The sequence below is a fragment of the Crinia signifera genome, chromosome 2 (assembly GCF_055691185.1).
Source record: "Crinia signifera chromosome 2, ASM5569118v1, whole genome shotgun sequence".
NCBI lineage: Eukaryota > Metazoa > Chordata > Amphibia > Anura > Myobatrachidae > Crinia > Crinia signifera.
In genome coordinates, this window is record NC_139218.1 from 142,248,638 (window position 1) to 142,271,891 (window position 23,254).

Consider the following 23,254-nt stretch of genomic DNA (forward strand, 5'->3'; position numbering starts at 1 on the left):
GTGTAGCAGCACTCCACGGATTTTGACAAGAAGACTCCAGACACTGGTAACAGTCAACGTTTCGGAATTTACTTCCGTTCTCAAGACAAACCAAATGCATAATGAACAGTGAACAACATAAATACTGTGCAGTGTGCGACGCTCCTCCAATTCCTCCGCCCGCATCCAGGATGTCAGCTCCCATATCCCCGCCATTTCCGGGTCCATCAGACCAGCGTGCTGATGTCATCAAGCTGCGTCCCGCTCGTTCCCATGTTGCCAAGGAGACGCATCACGCCCACCCGTGTTTCCAGTCACTCAGAGCCGGCGTCAGTGATCCAGTCTCCTGTATACAAAATCCGCCGCTCAGTGACATCCACTTGGCAGTGTATAGCGCCCTCCGGCCTTGGGAATAGGGGGTAGTGGTCTGGATGCACTTCACGAGCACCCTGATCACGGGGCACACGTAGATGGCGTCCGGTTGCTAGGCAACAGGCTGGAGGCTGTCTCGAATAGGAAGGAGGAGAAAGCACAACAAATGAGTGAAAAATACATATTTACAAGTGCATAAAACCAACAAATAACAGTACCAGTGTGAGAAGCTAGCGTAACATTACAGGTCTAGAGGTCAGGATAAGGGGATCTATAAAAAAATATTAAAGGGCATGTGTTCGTTCAGTCCTTTGGGGTTTAAAGTTTGTAGCCGAAAGATCCAGTATGTTTCTAATTTAAGCAGCTTAAGAGCCCTGTCTCAAATGGCACGTGATCAATGATCACATATTTCAAGTTGGCCAAAGAGTGTTTGGCAGCCACAAAATGCCGAGCCACCGGCTGGTCGTTCTCTTTATTATTCAATGCAGCTTTTATTGCGGATCTGTGAGCCGCTATCCGTTCCCTAAAGGTCCGGATAGTTTTCCCCACGTAGCATAGACCACAGGGACATGTGATCATATATACTACGTGGGTACTTGTGCAGGTTACATCATGCTTAATTGGTATCTGATGTCCCAAATTAGGATGAGGGAAGGATTTGGTGGTACGCATCCCACTACAAGTGGTGCACCCTACACATCTCGTGCACCCCCCTGGTTTATGTTGAGTATTGGGCGGTAGTCTGAGAGAAATGTCCGACTCATGATGTAGTCGCGAAGATTACGGCCGCGTTTATAGCATGCAACGGATAGCGGCTCACAGATCCGCATTAAAAGCTGCATTGAACGGAACGGAAGTAGATTCCGAAACGTTGACTGTTACCAGTGTCTGGAGTCTTCTTGTCAAAATCCGTGGAGTGCTGCTACACAACCCCTCCTACACTTCCAGCACCCTGTGAAGCTAGGGACACACTGATAATAACGTTTGTTCAATCGAATGGCTGGAATATTGTAAGACCTGTGGCAGATGTTTTTCCCCATCTTATCTGAACAGTATAATTCTCACACGTCGGCTTGTGGCCAATATATAGGCCCATCTAGCTATGTATATGGGAGGTTGGCATACACTTGCTGCAGAGGTCGCTGGTCAACTGAGCAAACATGTCTAAATGCCTGTTCGGTTGTGACATCAGGCACGGCACATCAGGTGAAATGATTGGTAAAGCTGGGTACACACTATACAATTTGTGGCATTGTGGTGGTGTGCCTACACGAATGGACAAGCGCTTAACACTGAACGATGTTTTTCAGTGATGTTTCCTTACCCTGCTGAACATGCACTGGGTGATATGCACAAAAATATCGTTAACAATATTGTTATGCATATCATTTGCAAAAATCATATAGCATGTGTATGTATGTCGGCAGATCGCAACATGGCTGATCAGTCGGCCATGTGTGTAATCGACTTTAGATTACTACATCATGGAGGCTTTTTGTCTTGTTCATAAATTAACATTAAAACAATGATTTAACTCACTAAAAAAGTTTATTTACATCTCTACATTAACATTTATTTGGTTTTCAGAGGCTTCTGACATCATGAACAGCATTGGAGAGGCGATCCAGTATTTACACGCCATCAATATTGCCCACAGAGATGTTAAGGTATTTGCAAAAGCATATGGGGTTTCCTGACCTAATATTGTGGGAGCTGTCAAGATGCAACAGTCTGAGATTTGTCCTGTTAAAATAGATGTGTATATTTGTAGTCAGTGTTTGTATTAAAGAGTAGAGACCACATAGTAAATATTTGGTTGTGGCTTACTTTCACCCAATGTGTTGAGCTGTAAAATATTATAGCCTTTGGTGCAATGGGAAATTCCAATCGCAAGAATTGGCAGCATACATCCTGGAGTACACTATAACTTATCAGAATGATGAAAAATATTACAAGAAGTCCTCCCTGTTTACTTTAATTTGTTGTGGTGAAAGAGTGGTCAGTGTTGAAACATAAGAGTACCATAGGCGGCCGTATGAATAACCGCAGTCAAATTCACATGAGTATGGTGTTAAAACACCTAAAAAGTTGGAGACTGTTACACTCTGCTTCTGAGCGCCTTACTCCGAGTGACGATGCTAGCCCCTAGCGTGGCCTACCGTCATCACTCGAAATAAGGTGTTTGTATATGTGTAAGAAAGGCAATCAAGCCATGAAACATCAACATTTGAGAGATGGCGTAAGAGGTTTAAATTAATAAATAAATAAAATAATAATAAAAAAAAAAATGATATTTATTGCAATGTAGCAAAGAGTAGACAAGAAGCACCTGTAACCGTCCCTTCAATCTACAAATCTGTGCTAGGATATGTAGTGGTATGTCATCTGATACCTGTGCTCCAGCTTCACCACCTCAGCTCCCTGTCTGGACTGCGCTCCTGCCACTTACAAGGGCTGCTCTGCTGAGGTTTACACTCGTATGTCGCTGACATCTGCTACTTGCAGCTCCTCTCTTCCTCCATTACCTCAGCCCACTGTCACTGATTTGTCTGTGCACATCATACGCTCTTCCTCCTCCTTTAACAGTGCCTCCCAGTTGTGCCTCGCTTTTTCTCCCGAGCCTCACACTGTGCCTGCCCCTGTCGCTCAGCTGTTAGCTGCATAGTTGCCAGATCATCCCTTTAATAAGCCCAACATATAAATTACACAGGTTCTTGACTACTTTTCAAATGTAATGACAGTTGGTATGAACTCTTGAACTGTCACCTCCCAACCATACCAGCTGTCATTACATTTGAAAAGTTTGAAAATTAGTCAAGAACCTATTTAATTCAAATGTGCCCTTATTAAAGGGGATGATTTGGCAACTATGCTGTTCTGGCAGATGGCCCTCCACAGCACTTGTCAGAACTTTCACTCTACTCTCACTGCAACCTCCAACTGTCCATTTTAAACCAATTTGTTTTTAAAATGACTATTCTGACTATTGTGTATCCTTAAATCCACCTGCCTTACATTGCGTAGCTCCCCCCTCACCATAACCGCTTTGACCTCTGCTTCAGGCACCCAAAGGTGACACCCAATCTGGGGAATGCAATGGCCTTTGAAGTATTTTGTCATGGTTTCTTTAACCGCTCCTAAACGATTTTTGCCGTGTAAATTACCCATACAGCAACCATACGAGGGAGGTAATGTATTTTTATAAAGGGCTGGGAAGAATGCCTTTTGAGCGTGTACTACTAAAGTCCAAACAATGTGGGAGGTCGAGAATGCATATTCTTGGCAGTTTGAGCTGTGATCGAGGTATCCTTATAGTTTTAGATAACATTGCTAAATTGAGAGAAGATACTGTAGGAGCAGCATGTTTCTATTCATTAAGCATTGAAAAGAGTGGTTCTCCACTGGGTCACTCTCCAATCGGCATTGAGAGAACAACATTTCCCAAGTGCATTCTATAATCTACATAGCAGCTGATTGGTTGGAGACTTTCCCACTTTTTCCACTATTTTCACTGTTTCATGAATAGACCCGATAGATATATACATCTCTCGTCACGTTTTCTCCACAATAGTCTGTATACATTTTAGCCTTTATGTATGTATGCATGAAAATTGCCAGAATGCCAATGGTAATAATTATTCTTGGCTTATTTCCTATTGCAGCCAGAAAATCTTTTGTACACCTCAAAAAGACCAAACTCCGTGCTAAAGCTCACCGATTTTGGCTTTGCCAAAGAAACCACCTCACACAACTCTTTGGCCACACCCTGTTACACACCTTACTATGTGGGTGAGTATTTCTGTTGACTCAAGATTGAGTTGTTAAAGCTCCATTATTATGAACTATGACATTAACTAAACATTAGCTTATTAGTTATGCAACTGAATGTAAAATTGATAATATTTTATAGATCAATAACCATTGGCTCTTCACACTTACAGCTTTTGGGGCATTTTTATCAACAATGGCAATTGAGCCCCGATCATTTCTTATTGCAGCACTGATGGTAATGTGTCAAAGAACCCATATGCAGGGAAAAAGGCTCAGATATGGCTCATATAGGCTACAATGTCTGATGAAACTGGTGCATGGTGATTTAGCAGTTGCATAAAAACTTATGTTGGCAGCTTTTCCCAACAAAAATGGAGAAGCCTGACACTGTTGTCTCCCCTTCTTACATTCTGGGGAAACTTCATTTATTGCTGCTAACATTTGACATGTATATGCTTGAGGAAATACTCCCAAGAAAGCCAAAGACTCCCTTTTTATAGTTGATGCTCTTAAGAAGGCACACATATGATATCCCTGTGGTGAATATGCCGGTGGTCAAGAAGGACAGCGGAATTCCGATACAGAAAATCGTGACAGGCTCCATAGGCACCCTTACTCCACTAACCCACCCACACACACTTTAGCAGTCTGACCCTAACCCTCTGCAATAGTGCCTAGCTCCTGTTCTCTGCCACCTAAACCTAACCTCCTACCCCCATATTTACTGCCCTCCCTTTGTGCCTTGTAAGTTCATTTTTTAGACGTTGTCATTGTAAGACTATCTTTTTTTTTTTCTAGCTCCTGAGGTTCTAGGCCCAGAAAAATATGACAAGTCATGTGATATGTGGTCGCTTGGTGTCATCATGTATATTTTGTGAGTATACAAACTGTTACCTATGTGTTTTATCTTATGATTTGGGCTATTTATTACATGACCATTTGATTGCGGATTCCATATCGGACCTAAAGCCCATTGTTGTGCAGAAACGCTGGAGAGAGAAGTCACTGATCTGGCTGGCTCACTGCTTCAGCATGACAAATTGTGGTGTTTTGAAGTGTCACTATGGCTTCTTTTTTTTTTTTTTTTTTTTTTTTTTACCAAACCGTATGGTGTTTTCTTCCCAAAGGCACTTAAGCCAGTGTTCCCTGTAGTCATTTACTTTCCCTGTCTGAAAAATTGTGTGTGTGTGTGTGTGTGTGTGTGGTTTCATCCAGTCATTACCCTTCTATGTGCTGGCCTTTTATTTGAATATGGCCGCATTATGACCACCAGAAGATTTTCTACGCTATTTTGCTGATAATCCTGACCTAAGATGCCTGGATCTGTAAAAGAACAGAGGTGAAATAATGGGTAAAAAATGCAATCTGATGGATTCTGAACCTGAAATTCTGCTTGCAGCAGAGGTGTAAGCAAAACGGCTATATTGGCGAATTGAATACGGTCACTGGGTCGACATGGCTTTAGATCGATAGGGTCATTGGGTTGACACAATCATTAGGTCGACAGTCAGAAGGTCAACATGGGTTTTTTGTAAATATAAATTTTTGTGTGTGTGTGTGTGCACCGACGGGGTATTTCATGCCCTACCATCCAATAGGACGTGGAGGGAGAATATAATAGTGTGCCTTGCCCGAAGCATGGCGAACGTAGCAGTGCACTTTTTCGGTTTCCATGTGGACTGTCGACATTCGGGACAAAAAACATGACCCATGTTGATTATTTTGACTGCCGACCTAACCAATTTCGACCGAATGCTTGTGTCGACCTAATGATCTGGTCTACCTTCAGTGGTCGAGCTTAGTTTGGTCGACCTAATGACCCATACCTAATTGTTCATAGAGTGCAGTTGTAAAAGTACGCAGAGTTACCAGAAACCTCAATCTGAACTAGCTGCAATACTTGCCGTTGTATAAAGTTACTGGATGAATGGTTGGACGGAGAGTTGACAGAATTGTTCAGTCTCACAGACCACAGCATTGCATCAAATTATAGATCATGTCCATGAAGGACCAATTCAGATGACCTTTTAATAAACAGTTAGCCTTTTTTATATGATATTGCAGTCTGTTGCAAACAGGGTGAGACATCTCCAGTTTAATCTGGAACACAGAAATTGGACAGTAAATTATATTTATTTAGGTACTAGTTATTTATATAGCGCACACATATTCACAGCGCTATACAGAGAATATTTGAACATTCACATCAGTTCCTGCCCCAGCGGAGCTTACAATTTTTTTATATTCCCTTCCACATGCACACACATTGATTCTAGGGTTAATTTTGTTGGAAAATGGAAAAATTCAACCTGGGTTGAAAAATAGAGCGCTAATACCAGAGGTGTTTTCCTAAAAAGCAGCTGCTAGGATAAGGGATGGTCAACCTAAGAAAAAACAAAGAAGCAACAAGAATTTTAGCAGCGCTTGACAGTGAAAGACACTAGATGGTGAAAAATGTAGCAATTTATTACACAATTAAAATACAGTCTAAAAATAAAAACATATCCACATAATAATGGGGGAAATGGGGGGCAAGTGTTGGTAGGAATAGAATGGTGAGGAGGACCAAATGATAATATGACCTGCTCTGATCCGTGTAGTAAGTCCCGATGGAGTATAGTCCAAGATTATCTGGGAATCGCTGGAGGGATCGGTCCTTATAGATGTTGAAATAGGACCAATCTTAAACCTCAACCAGTGGAGCGAAGAGTGGTTCCAGTGGGGATATATACTTTCCAAATCGGGTGGTGAGATGAAATGAACGGCAATCAGAAAAAGTAGGCAGGAGATGGTCCAATATGCCCTCAGAGTCCAAACCAAGGTGGGGGGGGGTTGTTGGTGCCAACAACCCCCCCCCACCTTGGTTTGGACTCTGAGGGCATATTGGACCATCTCCTGCCTACTTTTTCTGACTGCCGTTCATTTCATCTCACCACCCGATTTGGAAAGTATATATCCCCACTGGAACCACTCTTCGCTCCACTGGTTGAGGTTTAAGATTGGTCCTATTTCAACATCTATAAGGACCGATCCCTCCAGCGATTCCCAGATAATCTTGGACTATACTCCATCGGGACTTACTACACGGATCAGAGCAGGTCATATTATCATTTGGTCCTCCTCACCATTCTATTCCTACCAACACTTGCCCCCCATTTCCCCCATTATTATGTGGATATGTTTTTACTTTTAGACTGTATTTTAATTGTGTAATAAATTGCTACATTTTTCACCATCTAGTGTCTTTCACTGTCAAGCGCTGCTAAAATTCTTGTTGCTTCTTTAATTTTGTTGGAAGCCAATGAACCTACCAGTATATTTTTGGATTGTTGGAGGACATAGGAGTACCCGGAGGAAACCCACGCAAGCACGGCGAGAATATACAAACTCTGCACAGTGACATGGTGGGAATAAAACCCATGACCTTAGTGCTGTGAGGCAGCAATGCTTACCATTACACAGTCCCACCGGTTTCAATCACATGCAGGTGGTGGGTGGAGCTATAACAACAACAGCAAGTATGCCTGGATCTTTCTTGAATCATCATGACACAGTTCATGTAATTCGGGATGGTAATCCCCTTATATACATTATGGAAACTATTCCTAGAAGAATTAAAGCCGTATTAAGGGCAAAAGCTGGGCCAACAAAGTACTAACTCGGTGGTCTTAATAATTTGGCGGCAGTGTAAAATCGATATACTGTACATCACTCTGAGACGCTTAATTATGAGATGTGCATGGGGTGTATTGTGTTAATCTGGGTTGGGATCATTTGGTCTACAGCAGGCATTCCCAACCACGGTCCTCAAGGCACACCAACAGTGCAGGTTTTGTAGATATCCAGGCTTGAACACAGGTGACTTAATTAGAATCTGAGGGATTCTGATTAAACCATCTGTGCTGAATGCCTGGTCTACAGCATGATGGTCGACAGTCATTAGGTCGACATGGGAAAAGGTTGACATAGGTCTAGGTCAACACGGGAAAATGTTGACATGGTTCTAGGTTGAAAGGTCATTACTTTGACAATGTCTAGGTCGACATGGGGGTTTTCTCAGTTTTTTTTTTGCCTGAATGTCAACAGTCGACATGGACACAGTTTAAAGTGCACCGCATTGCTCGCTATGCGTCGGGCACGGTGCCTCGCTATGCACAGCACACTATTTTATTCTCCCACCAGGCCCTAGTGGATGGTAGGGCATGAAATACCACCTGTCGGCTCAAAAAACAGTGAAAACCCCCATGTCGACCTAACTGTGTCGACCAAATGACTGTCTACCATAATGCTGTAGACCAAATGACCGCATCTCGTTCATCTATACTGTAAATTCTTTCACTTCTTTTACTATTGTTCTGTTTCCTGTCTTTGCTGTTGGTATAAAACACAATATAGGCAAGTGTGTGTGTGTGTGTGTGTATATATGTACATGGCCTCACCTAGTTCCTGAATTATTTTACGTGAAAGAGATATGACTTGCAATATTATCATCCTTGATTTCCCACTACGTGTTGCCACCACTGGAAAGTGCATCCACAGTTCCCGATGCCGTGGGGAAAAGGGACCCACGGCGAGTGGAGTGACTATCATGCCTTGGGAGTGTGCATAGTTAACAACGTGTAGTTTACACACTAGGCGATATTGTAAGCACAAGCCCTTTCTGAGTGATATTGTGAACAATATCACCATGTGTGTCTGAGGCTTTAATGTAACATTGTTATTTTTGGGCCTGGTTAGTGCTGACCCTGCTAGAGCATTGAAAAAGCTTTTCATTAGAATAGCGAAACACAGGGAAATGTTCTTTAAAAAGAAGATAAGCTAATCAAATTTATTTTTTTCACCAAATGATTGTTGGGTTCCTTGTTTTAAATACATTTATAGATAGATCTGGGGAACTATCTTGTGCTTTAGTTCAGTGGTTCCTAAACACGGCACCACAACAGTCCGGGTTTTAGATTTTATTCCTGCTTATACACAGATGGAATAATCAAACTGAATGCTACTAAGTAAGTCACCTGTGATTAAGCATGGATATATCCTTTAAAACCTGCACTGTTGGAGTGCCTTGAGGACCGTGTTTGGTAACCATTGGTTTAGTAGACACGATCTGACTTGGATGTAACTGCAATTGACGTGCAAGGCACTGTTTAGATTCTAGTGTTCATTCTAGCACCTGCCATCTTTGAAAACCCATGCAGTTCCTCTTCCCTGCCTGGGGTGTCGCTGTCTGCTGTTGTGTTTCTAGCACCGATCTGGTTTGCATATCAGTGCTGATATACAGACCACACTGCGCTAGAAGCACTACAGCAGACAGCGACCCCCCAGGCGGGGAAGTAGAACTGTATCGATTTTCAATGATGGCGGGTACTAGATTGGACACTAGATTCAGGTGGCTCTGGATTTCACTAGAGACCCCGGTACTTGTGAGTTATCCGGGCTGCCGATTTTTTTCATCGCGCCCGAAATCGGGGGCATCGCGTCGGTCGTGGCCGTTATAAGGAGCCGCGACGCGATGCCCACGATTTCCCATAGACAGTAATGTTAAAAGACGCGATGGACCCGATTTCCGACAAGATTTCCCATAGACAGTAATGTTAAAAGACGCGATGGACCCGATTTCCCATAGACAGCAATGTTAAAATAAAATTACAATGTGAAATTGGCCAATATGTTTTTAAAATAAATGTTTCATGGCCCCCCACCACTGTTAACGCCACCCCGCTATTGACGCCAACCCGAAGCGTGGCGAGCGCAGCGAGCCCGCGAGGGGCGGCGGTACGCGTCCTCCGACCTTTTCATGCCCTACTATCCACTAGGGCGTGGAGTGAGAATAGAATAGTGTGGTGAGCGCAGCGAGCCACCGAGCCCGAAGCGTGGCGAGCGCAGCGAGCCCCGCGAGGGGACGCGGACACCTTCACAGGTATCCGCGTGCCCTTGCGGGCTTCACAGGTGTTCGCTGCGCTCGCCACGCTTCGGGCTCGGTGGCTCGCTGCGCTCGCCACACTATTCTATTCTCACTCCACGCCCTAGTGGATAGTAGGGCATGAAAAGGTCGGAGGACGCGTACCGCCGCCCCTCGCGGGCTCGCTGCGCTAGCCACGCTTCGGGTTGGCGTCAATAGCGGGGTGGCGTTAACGGTGGTGGGGGGCCATGAAACATTTATTTTAAAAACATATTGCCCAATTTCACATTGTAATTTTATTTTAACATTGCTGTCTATGGGAAATCGGGTCCATCGCGTCTTTTAACATTACTGTCTATGGGAAATCGTGGGCATCGCGTCGCGGCCCCTTATAACGGCCACGACCGACGCGATGCCCCCGATATCGTGTCTTTTAACATTACTGTCTATGGGAAATCGGGGGCATCGCGTCGCGGCCCCTTATAACGGCCACGACCGACGCGATGCCCCCGATTTGGAGCTAAATCGTGGGCATCGCGTCGGTCGGGTGTCCTTAAGTTAACCAAACTTAAGGACAAAATCGGCAGCCCGGATAACTCACAAGTACCGAGACCCCTTTAAGGTCATGGTTTACCTGTTCCTAGGCTGAGAACATACACAACCTAGTAAACAGGTCTGAATCAGGCCCTTAGTGGATTACACCCTATTGGCAAATATAAAACATAACCCTTATTCATTTATTAAATAAAATACCGTTCATCCTGAAGTCTTAATTAAGCTGTCTAACATCTGTAGGCAACATGCAAAAGCAGCCAGTATTTACCCTGCAGAGAAAGTATTATTGTTATTTTATTTATAAGGCACCACAAGTGTTTTGCAGCGTCGTACAAAGGAACAGTACAGAGAGACCAAACTTTGCATTACATTGAATAAATAACAAAATAGTACAAATAAAGAGCGATTACAAATTGTGAGTAGTGAGGACTACATTAACATACAACCAGAGGCTTGTGGCCAATGATGTAGATGAGTATGCAGACAAAGGTGGTTACTGAGTGTTTGGGTATGGGAGAGCTGTGAGTGAAATGTGAAGAGAAGTGGGCTTTGACAACAGGAGGGAAGAGGGCCCTGCTCGGAGGAGCTTACAATCTAGTAGGAAGGGGAGACAGACAGATTAAAAGAGGTGCAAGCAAGTGGGTGGTGGCTAGATAGCAGGATGTAAACAGGCAAGGGGTCGGAGAACCAGCTAGTTTATGCAGTGGAAGGGTACGCTTTGATGAATAGGTGAGTTTTCAGTGCCTGTTTGAAGCTTTGCAAGGTCGGGGAGAGTCTAATGGAGCAAGGGAGTTCCACTGATTGGGTGCAGCATATGCAAAGTCCTGTACAACAGTCGCCGGCCGACCGTAGAGGGCGGGAGGGTGTATGAATGGAGATGAGGTTAGAGATATATGGAGCAATGGAATTAGAGATGGCCCTGTATGTGAGTGTGAGGTGTTTGAAGAGGATTATGTAGGGGAATAGGAGCCAGTGTAGATTTTGTTGAAGGAATGGCAGAATTAGAGCGGCGGGAGAGGAAGATGAGTCTGGCTGCAGAGTTGAGGACAGATTGGAGAGGAGCCAGTTGGGGTCAAGTGAGGCCGGTGAGGAGAACATTGCAGTAGTCAAACCGTGAGATGACCAGTGAGTGGATAATGGGCTTAGTTGCATCTGTGAGAGAAAAGGCCTGATGCAAGCAATGTTGCGTAACTGGAACCGACAAGAATGGGCCAGGGCTTGGATGTGGGGTGCAAAGTGGTCAGGTGGAGCCAGAGGCAGAGACTGAGAAGGACCGGTTGGAGAGGTAAGAGGAAAACCAGTCAAAGACCATGCCAGAGAGACCAATGTTTTGGAGTGTGTGGAGGAGGAGAGGGTGATCCACAGTGTCAAAGGCAACAGAGAGGTCCAAAAGGATAAGCAGGGAGAAGTAACCCCTGGATTTGGCTGACAGCAGGTCATTGGTGACTTTCACTAGGGCAGTCTCAGTGGAGTGAAGTGGGCGAAAGCCAGATTGAAGGAGATCAAGGATGGCGTGGTCAGACAGGTAGCTGGTGAGTCGCCTGTAAACCAGCCTTTCAAGTATTTTAGAGGCAAATGGGGGAAGAGAGATAGGGCGGTAGCTTGTGGGAGATAAAAGGTCCAGGTTCGGTTTTTGAAAAATAGGTGAGACCAGAGCATGTTTGAAGGGTGAGGGAAAGATCCTAGTAGAAAGGGATAGGTTAAAGAGGTGAGCAAGGTGTGAGAAGCCAGTGGGGGAGAGGGAACGGAAGAGATGGGAGAGGGTCCAAGGGACGTGTAGAGGGGGGAGAGGATGAGATGAGGGAGCGGACTTCCTCAACTGTAATAAGGCAAAAGGATGACAGAGTTGGGGTGGGTGTGCTGCAGAGGGGGTATGGGAGGAGATATCATGTTGGATTATTTTATTTTTAGAGTGTAAGGAGGAGGCAGTCAGTGGCAGTGAGGGATGAAGGGAGGAGGGGTGGAGCAGGGCGAAGTAGAGTGTTGAAGTTTCAAAGAGACGGCGGGGACTGAGGAATGAGAAGAGATGAGCGATTTGAAAAAATATTGTTTGGCAAAGGAGAGAGCAGCGCTGTAGGAGGAGAGAATAAACTTGAAATGGAGGAAGTCTCTAGGGGGAGGGGCCCTAAACTGCACACCCTGGACATGGAGGAAGTATGCCAGAGAGTGAGATTTCCTCCAGGGGCGTTCAGTAGCGCGTGCACATTTTTGCAAGAATTGTGTTAGTTTGTTGTGCCAGGGTTGGGGTTTAGAGCATCGGAGGGGTCTACAGCGGTGAGAGAAGAGTAATAGAAAGAGGCAGCCTGGTTGGGGCAGGTCATGGTGGAAAGAGGAGAGAGGAAAGTCTCCCAGGGAAGACAGGACAGTAGAGAAACAAAATAAATGTAGTTGCTCCCCTTGCATAACAGCATGGTTTGTTCCAGACCCAAAATTACTTGGTGCTTTGCTTTACTGAATCTGGCCCATTATCCACTAGTACCTGATATGCCAGTATTGCATTTATTTTGACTCCGTAATTCAAAATGGGTAATGGGTATCTACATAAGTATAATTGAACTGTGTGTGTGTTCTCGAATGCATTGTGATAAGTCGTTTGGAAGCTTATGATTTTCTGAATACAACACAATAAACACTCCCTTAAAGGCCTATAAGGGTCCATTGCATAAAAAACCTTTTCACTTTACAAAATACTGTAGATATCGTTGTGAGATCGATCCCCATTCAGTTATCCCCCCCCCCTCTTGATTATTAATTGAGGGTTTTCAGTATATTCTGTACCTGCTGCAGCTCCTGCCCTGCTGTGGTTGGGAAGGTGGATAGTTGGACATCTTCTCTTGCTGCAGCAGCAGCTTTTACACTGGTGTGGGTGAATAGGGTAGATGGAACAAGAATTGCATAAACTTTCGCCCATCCATCGGACTGGCCTTAAGACTAGTGCAGTATATGAATACGTTTGTTTGTATGTCAATATCTTTCACAGTTCTCAAGGTGAAACTGACAAATCTTACAATGTTTTATATAAAAAAAAAACTTTTAAGACAACAATGCAACCGACTCTGCTTGTACACATATACATCGCCGCCCCTCGCCTGCCAGCCGCCGCGATGCTACCGCATATGTACTAACATATGCAGCTAGCATCGGGTTGCGGTGACGGAGACCTGTTATGTGGTGTACGGGGGTCTCCGTCACATCCCGGCGGCTGTCAGTGTCCCCCTGTGTCTCCTCCTCCCCCTGCAGCCAGATGTCCTCCCGGCTGTGAGACATGCTGGGGGGAGGAGGAGATCGATGGAGTACGGGAGGGGGGGGGGGAGTCACGCGGACGGCGATAGAAGCCTATGGGCTTCTATAGGGTGGTGGCGATACTCTGCCAGGTGGAGACGGGGTTGATGGGTATTGGTACATAGGAAAATGCGGTAGAACGTCCGCTTTACAGCATTTTCCCTTTAGTACATCCCGCCCAATGAAAGGATAGAAATGAGAATAATTGAATAACGTATCTGTTAAATGTGTGTACTGTGCTTATTAGTATGATCATCTGGAAATACAAGTGAACTAATGTGATTGTGGGAGTAAAATGTCCCACAAACCAAGTTTTCTTGTAGCAATATCAAGTTAATTACTTAATTAGTACGTAATTGATGAACTGAGGTGTTCCCCAGTTATCATGGGGAAGAAATTTATTTTAAGATGAGCAATCCAAATAATTATCATATCCAACTTTGGAGATTGTGTTTAGCGGATAGGTAGAAAGTATAAGTTGGTTTCAAAGAAAAAAAAATCATAAAGCAAAAGTGGGCTTTGACATGTCGATATGCTAAATGTCGTCATTTTGACTGTCAACATAATGCATGTCAGCATTTTGAACGTGTCTGTATTTTGACTGTTAAATTGACTGCATCCTTTCTCAAGAGCAACTCTTAAGTGTATTTTGTAAGGTATATTACTTGTGAATTGGTTTGCGATTTTTCATTTTCTCTTAACACCATGTATTCATTCTCCTGTGCGCTACCTCATCTTGCCTGACTCCTATTCCTGATTTAGCAGATGCTGTCATTTACCGCTTTGCATGGGATTTTGTGCCCTGCGCCACCAATGTCCTTACACATTGTGCTGATAGAACCATTGTTAGCACAGTATATACAAATACATCTCCTATCCATCTACCTCTATACTAGTTTAAAACTTTAAAACCTTTTTTTTAAATTGTCATTCTTTTTCTTACAGACTCTGTGGATATCCACCCTTTTACTCCAATCATGGACTAGCAATATCTCCAGGTATGAAGAAAAGAATCCGCATGGGCCAGTACGAGTTTCCTAATCCCGAGTGGTCTGAAGTATCTGATGAAGGTGAGAATATTGCTTTTAATGCTGTGATGCATGATTGCTTTATTGAGCTCTGAAGACAGTCTTTTGTAATTGCTTTGACCACAAGTGGGGAAGTGACCTCTTAGCATGTGGTACTGCTTTATGGGTCATCATGTGAAGTGGCATGGAATGTTCCTAAGCTGGAAACTAAAATAATTTAATATATTTTTTTTTACTTAGTCAAACAACTGATTAGAAATCTCTTGAAAACTGATCCAACTCAGAGGATGACGATCACAGAATTCATGAACCACCCTTGGATAATGGTATGTATGATAGTAGGACATACTGTACTGTATGTTGGTTCCATCATGATGGGGTTTTTTTTCCGTTTGATTTTCCCTCTGTTTTCAAACCAAGCCCTTAAAAGGACAGGAGCTGATAGATTGGTACTTTATCTCTTGCTACAAGTTTTAAAAAGTCTCCCACCAGAGGGCGCCACATAATCACATCAGCAATAGAGATGAAGAATGTCTCTAAAAGACATCCTTGTGTTAAATGACATCGCATCTGAGTTCTGTCAGACATTGCTATGCCTGACCGCAGTGTATATTTGTGCAAATTTATGTGTAAGCTCCCAAGCCTTCATCAAGGCTTCTCTGTATATTGGGGGTCCCTAGCGCTATATCTAGGTGCCAGATGCAGCACCCCAAAAACCAGCACAAGCTAGCGGCACACCAGTGAAAATACTATAGTGTCAATAGGTATTAGTGATAGGAAGCCGAAGCTATATATAGATAGTGAGAGAGAAAAAATAAAATAAAAAAATACTCCTTTTTAAATAGCCCTGTTGGAGGGTCTTATGCGGCATCTTGATCCACTACACGTGTGTGTGCTTGTGTCTCCGAAACACTGCCATCTGTTGGCAGTGAGTAAAACTACATCTTTCACATGCACAAACACAGAAGCAATCACAAGGTAGCAGACTCGCTTTTGAAGCATTTGCTTCGAGCAGGCTTTCTAGTATATACATAAGCATGTATTATTATTACTTTTTAAACATTCCTTTCTGAGTGTCTCCTATCATCCCTTTCCCAACAGCAGTCCATGCAAATACCTCCAACTCCACTCCACACCAGCCGGGTCTTGAAAGAAGAAAAAGATTTGTGGGAAGATGTCAAGGTGAGTTTTTGTGCTTGTTCTATCCAGTTGATTTTCATCTTTTTTGCTATTTTTATATATTATATATTTTTTTTGTGACCCCTGTTTAAACTGGCTTGTGATATTGGATATTTTCCTATCATTGTATTTAGTTTCTTCATGAAATACTAACAATCTATTATATCTGACATGTATTTCCCCTCCACAGTATTTTTTCTTTTTCTACTATTCAAACCCACTTTGTCCACTGTATTGCAGGAGGAGATGACCAGTGCCCTGGCCACCATGAGAGTTGACTACGAGCAGATAAAGATCAAGAAAATTGAAGATGCCTCCAACCCACTTCTACAGAAGAGGAGAAAGAAGATTACCCCTCATGTTGCCAATCATTGAGCTAACCATTCTTTCCATTATGCTCTAGAACTGTTGGTGCCAATCACACCAGCTCAGTGTTAGCTGTAAATGTGGTTTATTAGCGCCACGGTAATAATAGTGGGAAAGGGCTGTTGGTCTATAGCATGGGTCCTCAAACTGCGGCCCTCCAGATGTTGTGAAACTACAAATCCCAGCATGCCTTGCCACAGTTTTGCTATAAGGGAGTGTTAAAACTGTGGCAAAGCATGCTGGGATTTGTAGTTTCACAACATCTGGAGGGCCGCAGTTTGAGGACCCATGGTCTATAGGATTGAGGCCTAGCATGGAAATCCTTGTGTTTTCCTACTTAACTACTCCATTTTTAGCCTGGAAGTTTTTATAATTTTGTTCTTACTTTTTTTTTTTTTGATTTTTAGAGAATATTCACAGTATATTTTATATATAAATATAAGGTATTTTAAAATGACTCTAGTCAGGGGGAACTTTTGCTGGGTTAACAGACAGACAGTGGAGTCTCCCGGCCTTAAAAATAAGGGAGAGGTAAGGTATACTCTGTTGTACCCCATATGATGAGGGGAAGCTTACGTAATTTTTTTTTTTAAAGAGAGCATTGGCAGTGGAATGGGGAAATTGTCTAGCTCTGCAGAGCATAGAGCGTTGCCATCAGATTTATATCCTTGGTAATGGAAAGGTGTAGCTCTGCAGAGCATAGAGCATTCATTTGAGATATGTCCCTTTGCAAAGCTGAGCAGAGCTAGTTAGGCCACTGTGTATTCAGCACCTTGTTACATGGCACATACACAGAAGGTGTCACACCTTGCTCTCTATACCTTTTTGTTTAAAGATTTGATTTCTGTTCTTCTTCACATGGCTTTAAAAGACAGTATCACCTTATAGTTGTGTTAAATTTGTGTAAATATAGCAATTTTTTTATTATTTTAATTAATTCACTGTGTGTCTTGCTTGAATAGCAATACTGTTAAAGCCTCTGTGTAAACTTTTAATTATTTTGTGTTTGTTTTTACTCCGTGCCTGCATATGCATCAAGTTGCCTTAAATGCAACCAAATATAGTTCTTAAACGGTCTCCCCCCCTCTTTTGCAATGTATGTATATTGTATTGTGTCTGTAAGTCATAGCTCCTCCAGTGTTTAGTGGCTGTCCGGCCTGTAGTTAGGTCTGTATGAAAATCTTCACACTTCGGCTCATACAACTGTAATTTGATTTGGCAACCAAAGCGAAGGTACCCAGTTCCTTACTGCCAAATCTGTGATCATGCTGCTGCCGTGTTTCCTTGCTACTATTTTCCATCTCTGATCGTAAATTGTTTATTGGAGATGGTTATGGTCGAGGAGATCTAAGTATCGTGTATGAGTGTTAGTGGAGTTTCTCTCCTCAAAAACTCTGTCCAACAAGCATTCTGCATGAATTTTTTGCAATTCCAGAATGCAATAGGCACTAGTTTCTTGTCATTATTGTGATCCAGACAAAATATCCTGTGGTTTGCAGAAAGTGGAAGGTATGACTTTTGTACAGTTAACCCACCCAGTGTCGAAATGATGTCATTGTTTAATCCATTAACCTGCACTTGAAGGGCAGAGTAGGGGAATGATAGCATATAGACATAAGGGGTTATGCTGTAATATTTTTGTAAGTCCTCTTACTCTGGTGATTTCTGCAACGCATAATATTTTCATTCTCTGCTCTGTGAGCTCAAATTTTGTTCCTTTCTCTTGAAGCAATATTCCTTCCTTCTGGAATTCTTGTAAAATTATAATTTTGTATGATCAAATTGTTTAACTAAACAGTAATATTTGAAAAATCGGCCTATTACTCGTTTGTTTTAAGTACACATTTTAAGAGGTGAGAGGTCTTGTGAGCGATTTATGTGAATGGCTGAGTAGAAACCTACACATATAGACTGCATACTGACTGCATACATCACTTTCATTAAAAAATGTATATAAATGGCACATGCTTTTCCAATCAGGTAATTTTGTGGTGTGTGTGTGTGTGTGTGTGTGTGTGTGTTTTTTTTTTTTTTAACACCACAAATATGGAAAACAACAATAACATCCAGAAGTGCGAGAGATCTACACAGTAGAGTAAAAGATCATCTCAGACAAATGAAGTGCTAGCAGTTTTATATTCCAATTACGCTGGTATGGCTGGAAGAACAACTGAGGAATTTCTTGAAGTCACACACTGTTCAGCCTGATAGATCTTGGACATTTTACAATGGAGTGTTTCTACCCTGTAGTTATTAAAAAAATAAAATAATTCTGTCTTGTAGAAAACAACAATAATTCTACACTAAACATTAAGGCGTTAGGTCGGTAACTTATTAGGCCCAATCATTCTACGGCCCGAATAAACTGCTGATAGCATGATTTTGCCCTGATTGCTATCTTATTACTGCCCAGTTTTGATCATAGGATCAGGGATAAGTTTCCAGACCCATGTGTTATCCGGGTTGGAAGGGCGTCTTATTGGGTAATATGCTTCAGATGCCTCAATAAGTTTTAACTGGGCTATTCGGATAACCACCGGCAAACTGATTAGCAGCGGTAAATTACAACTACTAATAGGATATCCCCCATAATGCCACAAATTAAATATGTTGCTTTCAAAGTTAAGCTTGGAATCGTGACCCTTTGAGTGCCAAGTGAATTTGTCAAAATAGGTGTAAAAATTGGCAAGTAAACATTTTTCTTCATAATGCCCTGCAATGTTTACATTATATAGGAAATATCTTTTTTTATACAACCTTTTCTATTTGAATTTATATAACAAATGTGAGCAATGCTCTCGCAATTTTAGTGGATATTTTGAACATCTCCCAGATGTTGGCACTCAAAGGGTTAACGTAGAGGTGTAATATATTGTAGCCAAGTACAGGGAATGGAAGGAGTGGCTCCTTACGCTTAATTTCTAATGCTTTTTTTTTGGGGGGGGGGGGGGGTACTGAATTATATTAATACATAGTGTGATTTAAGCCTCTCATGCTCAGTGGCAGGAATGTTCTTGTGTTTATATGGCACCCAGAATCATGTTTTCCATACCTATGCAGTTAAAAACTGTAAATGTATGTGTCTGTGTATTATGTGAAAGCGTCTTCATTGTGTTGGGTATACAAAGTGTCTTTATTGTGTGGTCAAGCAGATATTTGGGGGATGGCATTTCTTTTTGCATCATGCAAGACGGTCTCTGGGAATTATGAGGTTTGTAGTGTCATAAAGGGGGAGCCCTAAATGGAATACATATGGATGACTGGCAGACTAAGTTGCGGCATCCCGATAGAGGGAATCCTGAAAAGGATCTGGTAAGTAGACTGACCTTCCTCAAGCTAACAACCAAAGCCAAGTTAGAGAGCAACATACAGACCTGCATTTTCCTTGGGCAACAGTTTAGAACTTTTTTTTCCCTTTAATCTGCAGATAATCTAAAAAAACAATTTTTTTTTATTTTATTTTTTTTGAGCACCCCAGAGCCAGCGGAGGTAAACCGATTAACACCCAGGTCAGGCAATTCCTTAGAAGGCCAGTAATCATCAAGATAGTAAATGTCCTAGGTCCTTTTTACTAGATGACACCACATTGGTGCCACCCTACATTTTATGTCTGGACTTCATCTCTGGTAGACAAGTGTTTCATATAAACTTGACATTCCACAAAGTACTGGAGAAATTATTACCCGTCTCCAAAATTCTCACCTGTATCTATGGTTGCTGTGGAGTGGAGATGTGTGTCAGAACATTTTTGTTGGCTTAGTTCTAATTCGTCATCCAGTTTTGATTTTGGACTCTGGTTTGCCCCTCCCCACGCATTTCTTTTTCCCCCTAGAGTATTATTAACCTCTATAACAACATTCACTTCTTTCCAGTCAATTTTGATCCACCTCACTGTTAATACGGTTTTCTTCTGCTTTAGCGAGCTGACTGGTTACTATGAAACAGAACAACGACTCATGCGCAGCAGTTTATAGCACATCTATGAAACATTGCTACAGTGCATAGAACAGTACAATCTATAGATCAAGATTTATATTTTTTTTAATTTTACAGCATGGTTCAAAATGCGTATAGTCACAGGGTTTATACAGGCGTAGCAGCTCTGATTAGAGCTGCTCCTGGCGATTCTATCACTATCTACCACTGTTCACTAGTCCGCAGGAGGAGGTGCCCATGCAAGAGATGCTCGCGTGTCCCGTTCTGACAGAGCCTGCCACTGCCCGCACACCCACCTAACCTGAAGCAGAGACGGGCAGGGTTTCTGCCATCCGCCGCAGAGTGAAGGGGACACGTGTGCATGTGAGATGCTTGCGCATCCCCGTAAGATACAGCACCTCTCCATCGCCAGATTCCCTGGGCTGGCTGAGAGGCGCTACATCTGTATATGCACTTGAACAAAGCCTACTAGGGTAAAGTGCAGCAAACAGTCCGAACAATAGAATATTTGACAGTCATACAATACACAATGCAGTGCTGCTTGTGAACAGCCACTTTAGATGAGCATAGCACAGCCAGTTTACAGCAGAGTGCAGCATAGCATACAGCAGTGTACCCCCTATGCACTGACTATATACAGAGCACAGCCACTTGTAAGTCTGGGTTCTAAAGAGTTTGAACATAGTACACTCACCACTCATTGCTGCCCTGTACATACTGGGCGGCTTTTTTTTTTTTTTTTTAAATCAACATACTAAAACGAACACATAGGGCAGTATTCAATGTTCCCGATACCCCGATTCGTTTAAAAAAAAAAAAACAAAAAAAAACCTGGTGCGTTTTCTCTCTGCAGTGAATCTTTTGCACTGAAAATCTGATTCACCCTATTCAATGTTCACTGTTCGCCGAAAGCGAACCGAGAATGCCGGCCAGTTCGCAGTTTCATGCTTGCTACAATACGCTGTTGTTTTTCAATGTGATTCGCCATGAGTGTATGCAATGCTCGGATGGCGAATTGCTTTCAATATGATTTTCGCCGTGTGCCACCGTTTAGCAATCGCCATCTTTTTAAGATGAACTGGATTGTGATCTTTTAAAATAAAGGTTTTTTTGGGGTGGGGGGGGGGGGGGGTGGGGTTTGTGTAAAAAAAATCCGTACATTTCATTCTGTGAAGGGGGATGCAATTTTTATTTAGGTGCTTGCAGCACATGAATATATATTTAATTATTATTATTTTGTTTTTTACACATTTGCCAGCAGGGGGCAGAGAGCTGCTCATTAGATATTCACTTCACACTGGTCCCGCTCATTACATACGCATGAGCTGGACCAGCGCAGCAGCTCCCTCCACCATGCCCCTGCCAGCACTCCCGGGGGCAGCTTGTGCTGCCTGTCGTCGTCCCCCCCCACCACCACCACACACATTCTGGTGCAGACAGGGAGGTATCCATCTCCCTGCCTGCCACTGTCCCCTGGCTAATGCCGCAGGGGTTAAAAAAATGCAGTCTGGCAGCGAGCCCCTGCGGCATTGAATAGGATGAGAGGGAGGGCTGGCAGCGAATGTTCCAGCCCTCTGGAACCCTGCGAATGTGCAGTGAATCCTAAACAGGATTCGCTGCACATCGCAAGAAATGTCATTGAATACTGCCCTTAATGTTTTTTTTTTTTTTTTTTTTTTAAAGCATTCTTAATTTGCAGCATTTTTTCCACACCTACCTAAAACTTTTCAAAAAAGTACTATATTTCTCAAAATCCTCACCCCCCCCCATGCCACAAACTACTTCTGAAAGACAGTTTAAAGGCTCTTATGGTCCCTGAATGATATGTGGCACCTCCATTATGGTTTACTATATCGGTGGTGCTGCAAAAAAGGAACAACCTGCGGGTGAACACTAAACTATACCATTCAGTGCCGTCACTGGGACCCTCACTGAACATGCTGTCGGTGATGCCCTATACAAATTGGACAGCATGTTCGGGCATATCGTTAATGATTTGCGGGAGTGCACATTTGTTAATGATATACTTGGTACACACTTAATGATATGCATGCTGAACTCTGAGTTGTGCCGCAAAAAGGAACCTGGCACCAGTCACCTGCATTTTTATGACCTTTTATAAAACAGACAAATTTCTGTGTATTAAAAGAAAAGTGGTTTGCACCGGCGCTGGCTGAAAAACACACTTGAGACGGTATAATATAATTTTTACTAATTAAATCATAATAAATTTCAAATGAATAAAAATAATACAATTTTAATAAAAAACTTGTTAGTTAAAAAGATGACTATTCGTGGGGCTCAGTCTCTTACACATTGGTGGTATATATGAAAGTTATAACCAGCTGAATAAAGGTAGATTTATATTACCATCCTTGTAGACATTATTTGTATTCCAAGGTTTGGATAAATGACCAATTGTTCTCAGTGCTCTATGTTTCAATGAGCTCAGGATTCCCTTGTAGCTCACCTAGGTATCCAATTCAGGGATTATACTGAATCCCACAGCCTGGATCCAAATGAATGGTGTGCTGGTTGCAGGGAAAGATAGGTAGGTCTCTGGGATGGGTTACTCCTTCAGCTGGTCAATTGCTGGTGCTCAACGCGTTTCCCCGGTAAAGTAGATATCCGGCTTCCTCAGGAGCAAGTGATAACAGATAAGGATGTAGGGGTGGCATATATTTCGACCTATACCAAATACTGCCCTGAAATCAAAGCCATTGTCCAAAAAAATTATAATATACTTAGACAGGACCCACTTTTGATTAAAGCCATTCCGGAAAAACCACGTTTCATTTTCAAAAGGAATAAATCCCTCAAGAACCTTCTTGCTCCTAGTCAACTAAAAGAACAATCTAAACTACCTATCAAAAATCGACTATGG

The 23,254-nt window shown here is 42.8% G+C and overlaps 1 protein-coding gene across 2 annotated transcripts in view; it reads left to right on the forward strand.

Annotated features, from left to right (window-relative positions):
- The window catches only part of MAPKAPK2 (MAPK activated protein kinase 2), a 55,958-nt gene extending 37,561 nt beyond the window's left edge, over window positions 1-18,397 (forward strand). The window contains exons 4-11 of one of the 2 annotated variants that reach the window (XR_014470374.1): window positions 1,939-2,018; window positions 4,014-4,140; window positions 4,921-4,996; window positions 14,807-14,931; window positions 15,130-15,215; window positions 15,991-16,071; window positions 16,309-16,557; window positions 16,724-18,397. Coding sequence is in view for 1 of the 2 variants with exons in the window: in XM_083173048.1 (XP_083029174.1) it covers window positions 1,939-2,018; window positions 4,014-4,140; window positions 4,921-4,996; window positions 14,807-14,931; window positions 15,130-15,215; window positions 15,991-16,071; window positions 16,309-16,443 (710 nt within the window). In the remaining variant the exon portion in view is untranslated. Of the gene's footprint in view, window positions 1-1,938; window positions 2,019-4,013; window positions 4,141-4,920; window positions 4,997-14,806; window positions 14,932-15,129; window positions 15,216-15,990; window positions 16,072-16,308; window positions 16,612-16,723 lie in introns of those variants that run through there. The other variant, XM_083173048.1, reaches the window with a different exon arrangement.
- The last annotated feature ends 4,857 nt before the right edge of the window (window positions 18,398-23,254 follow it).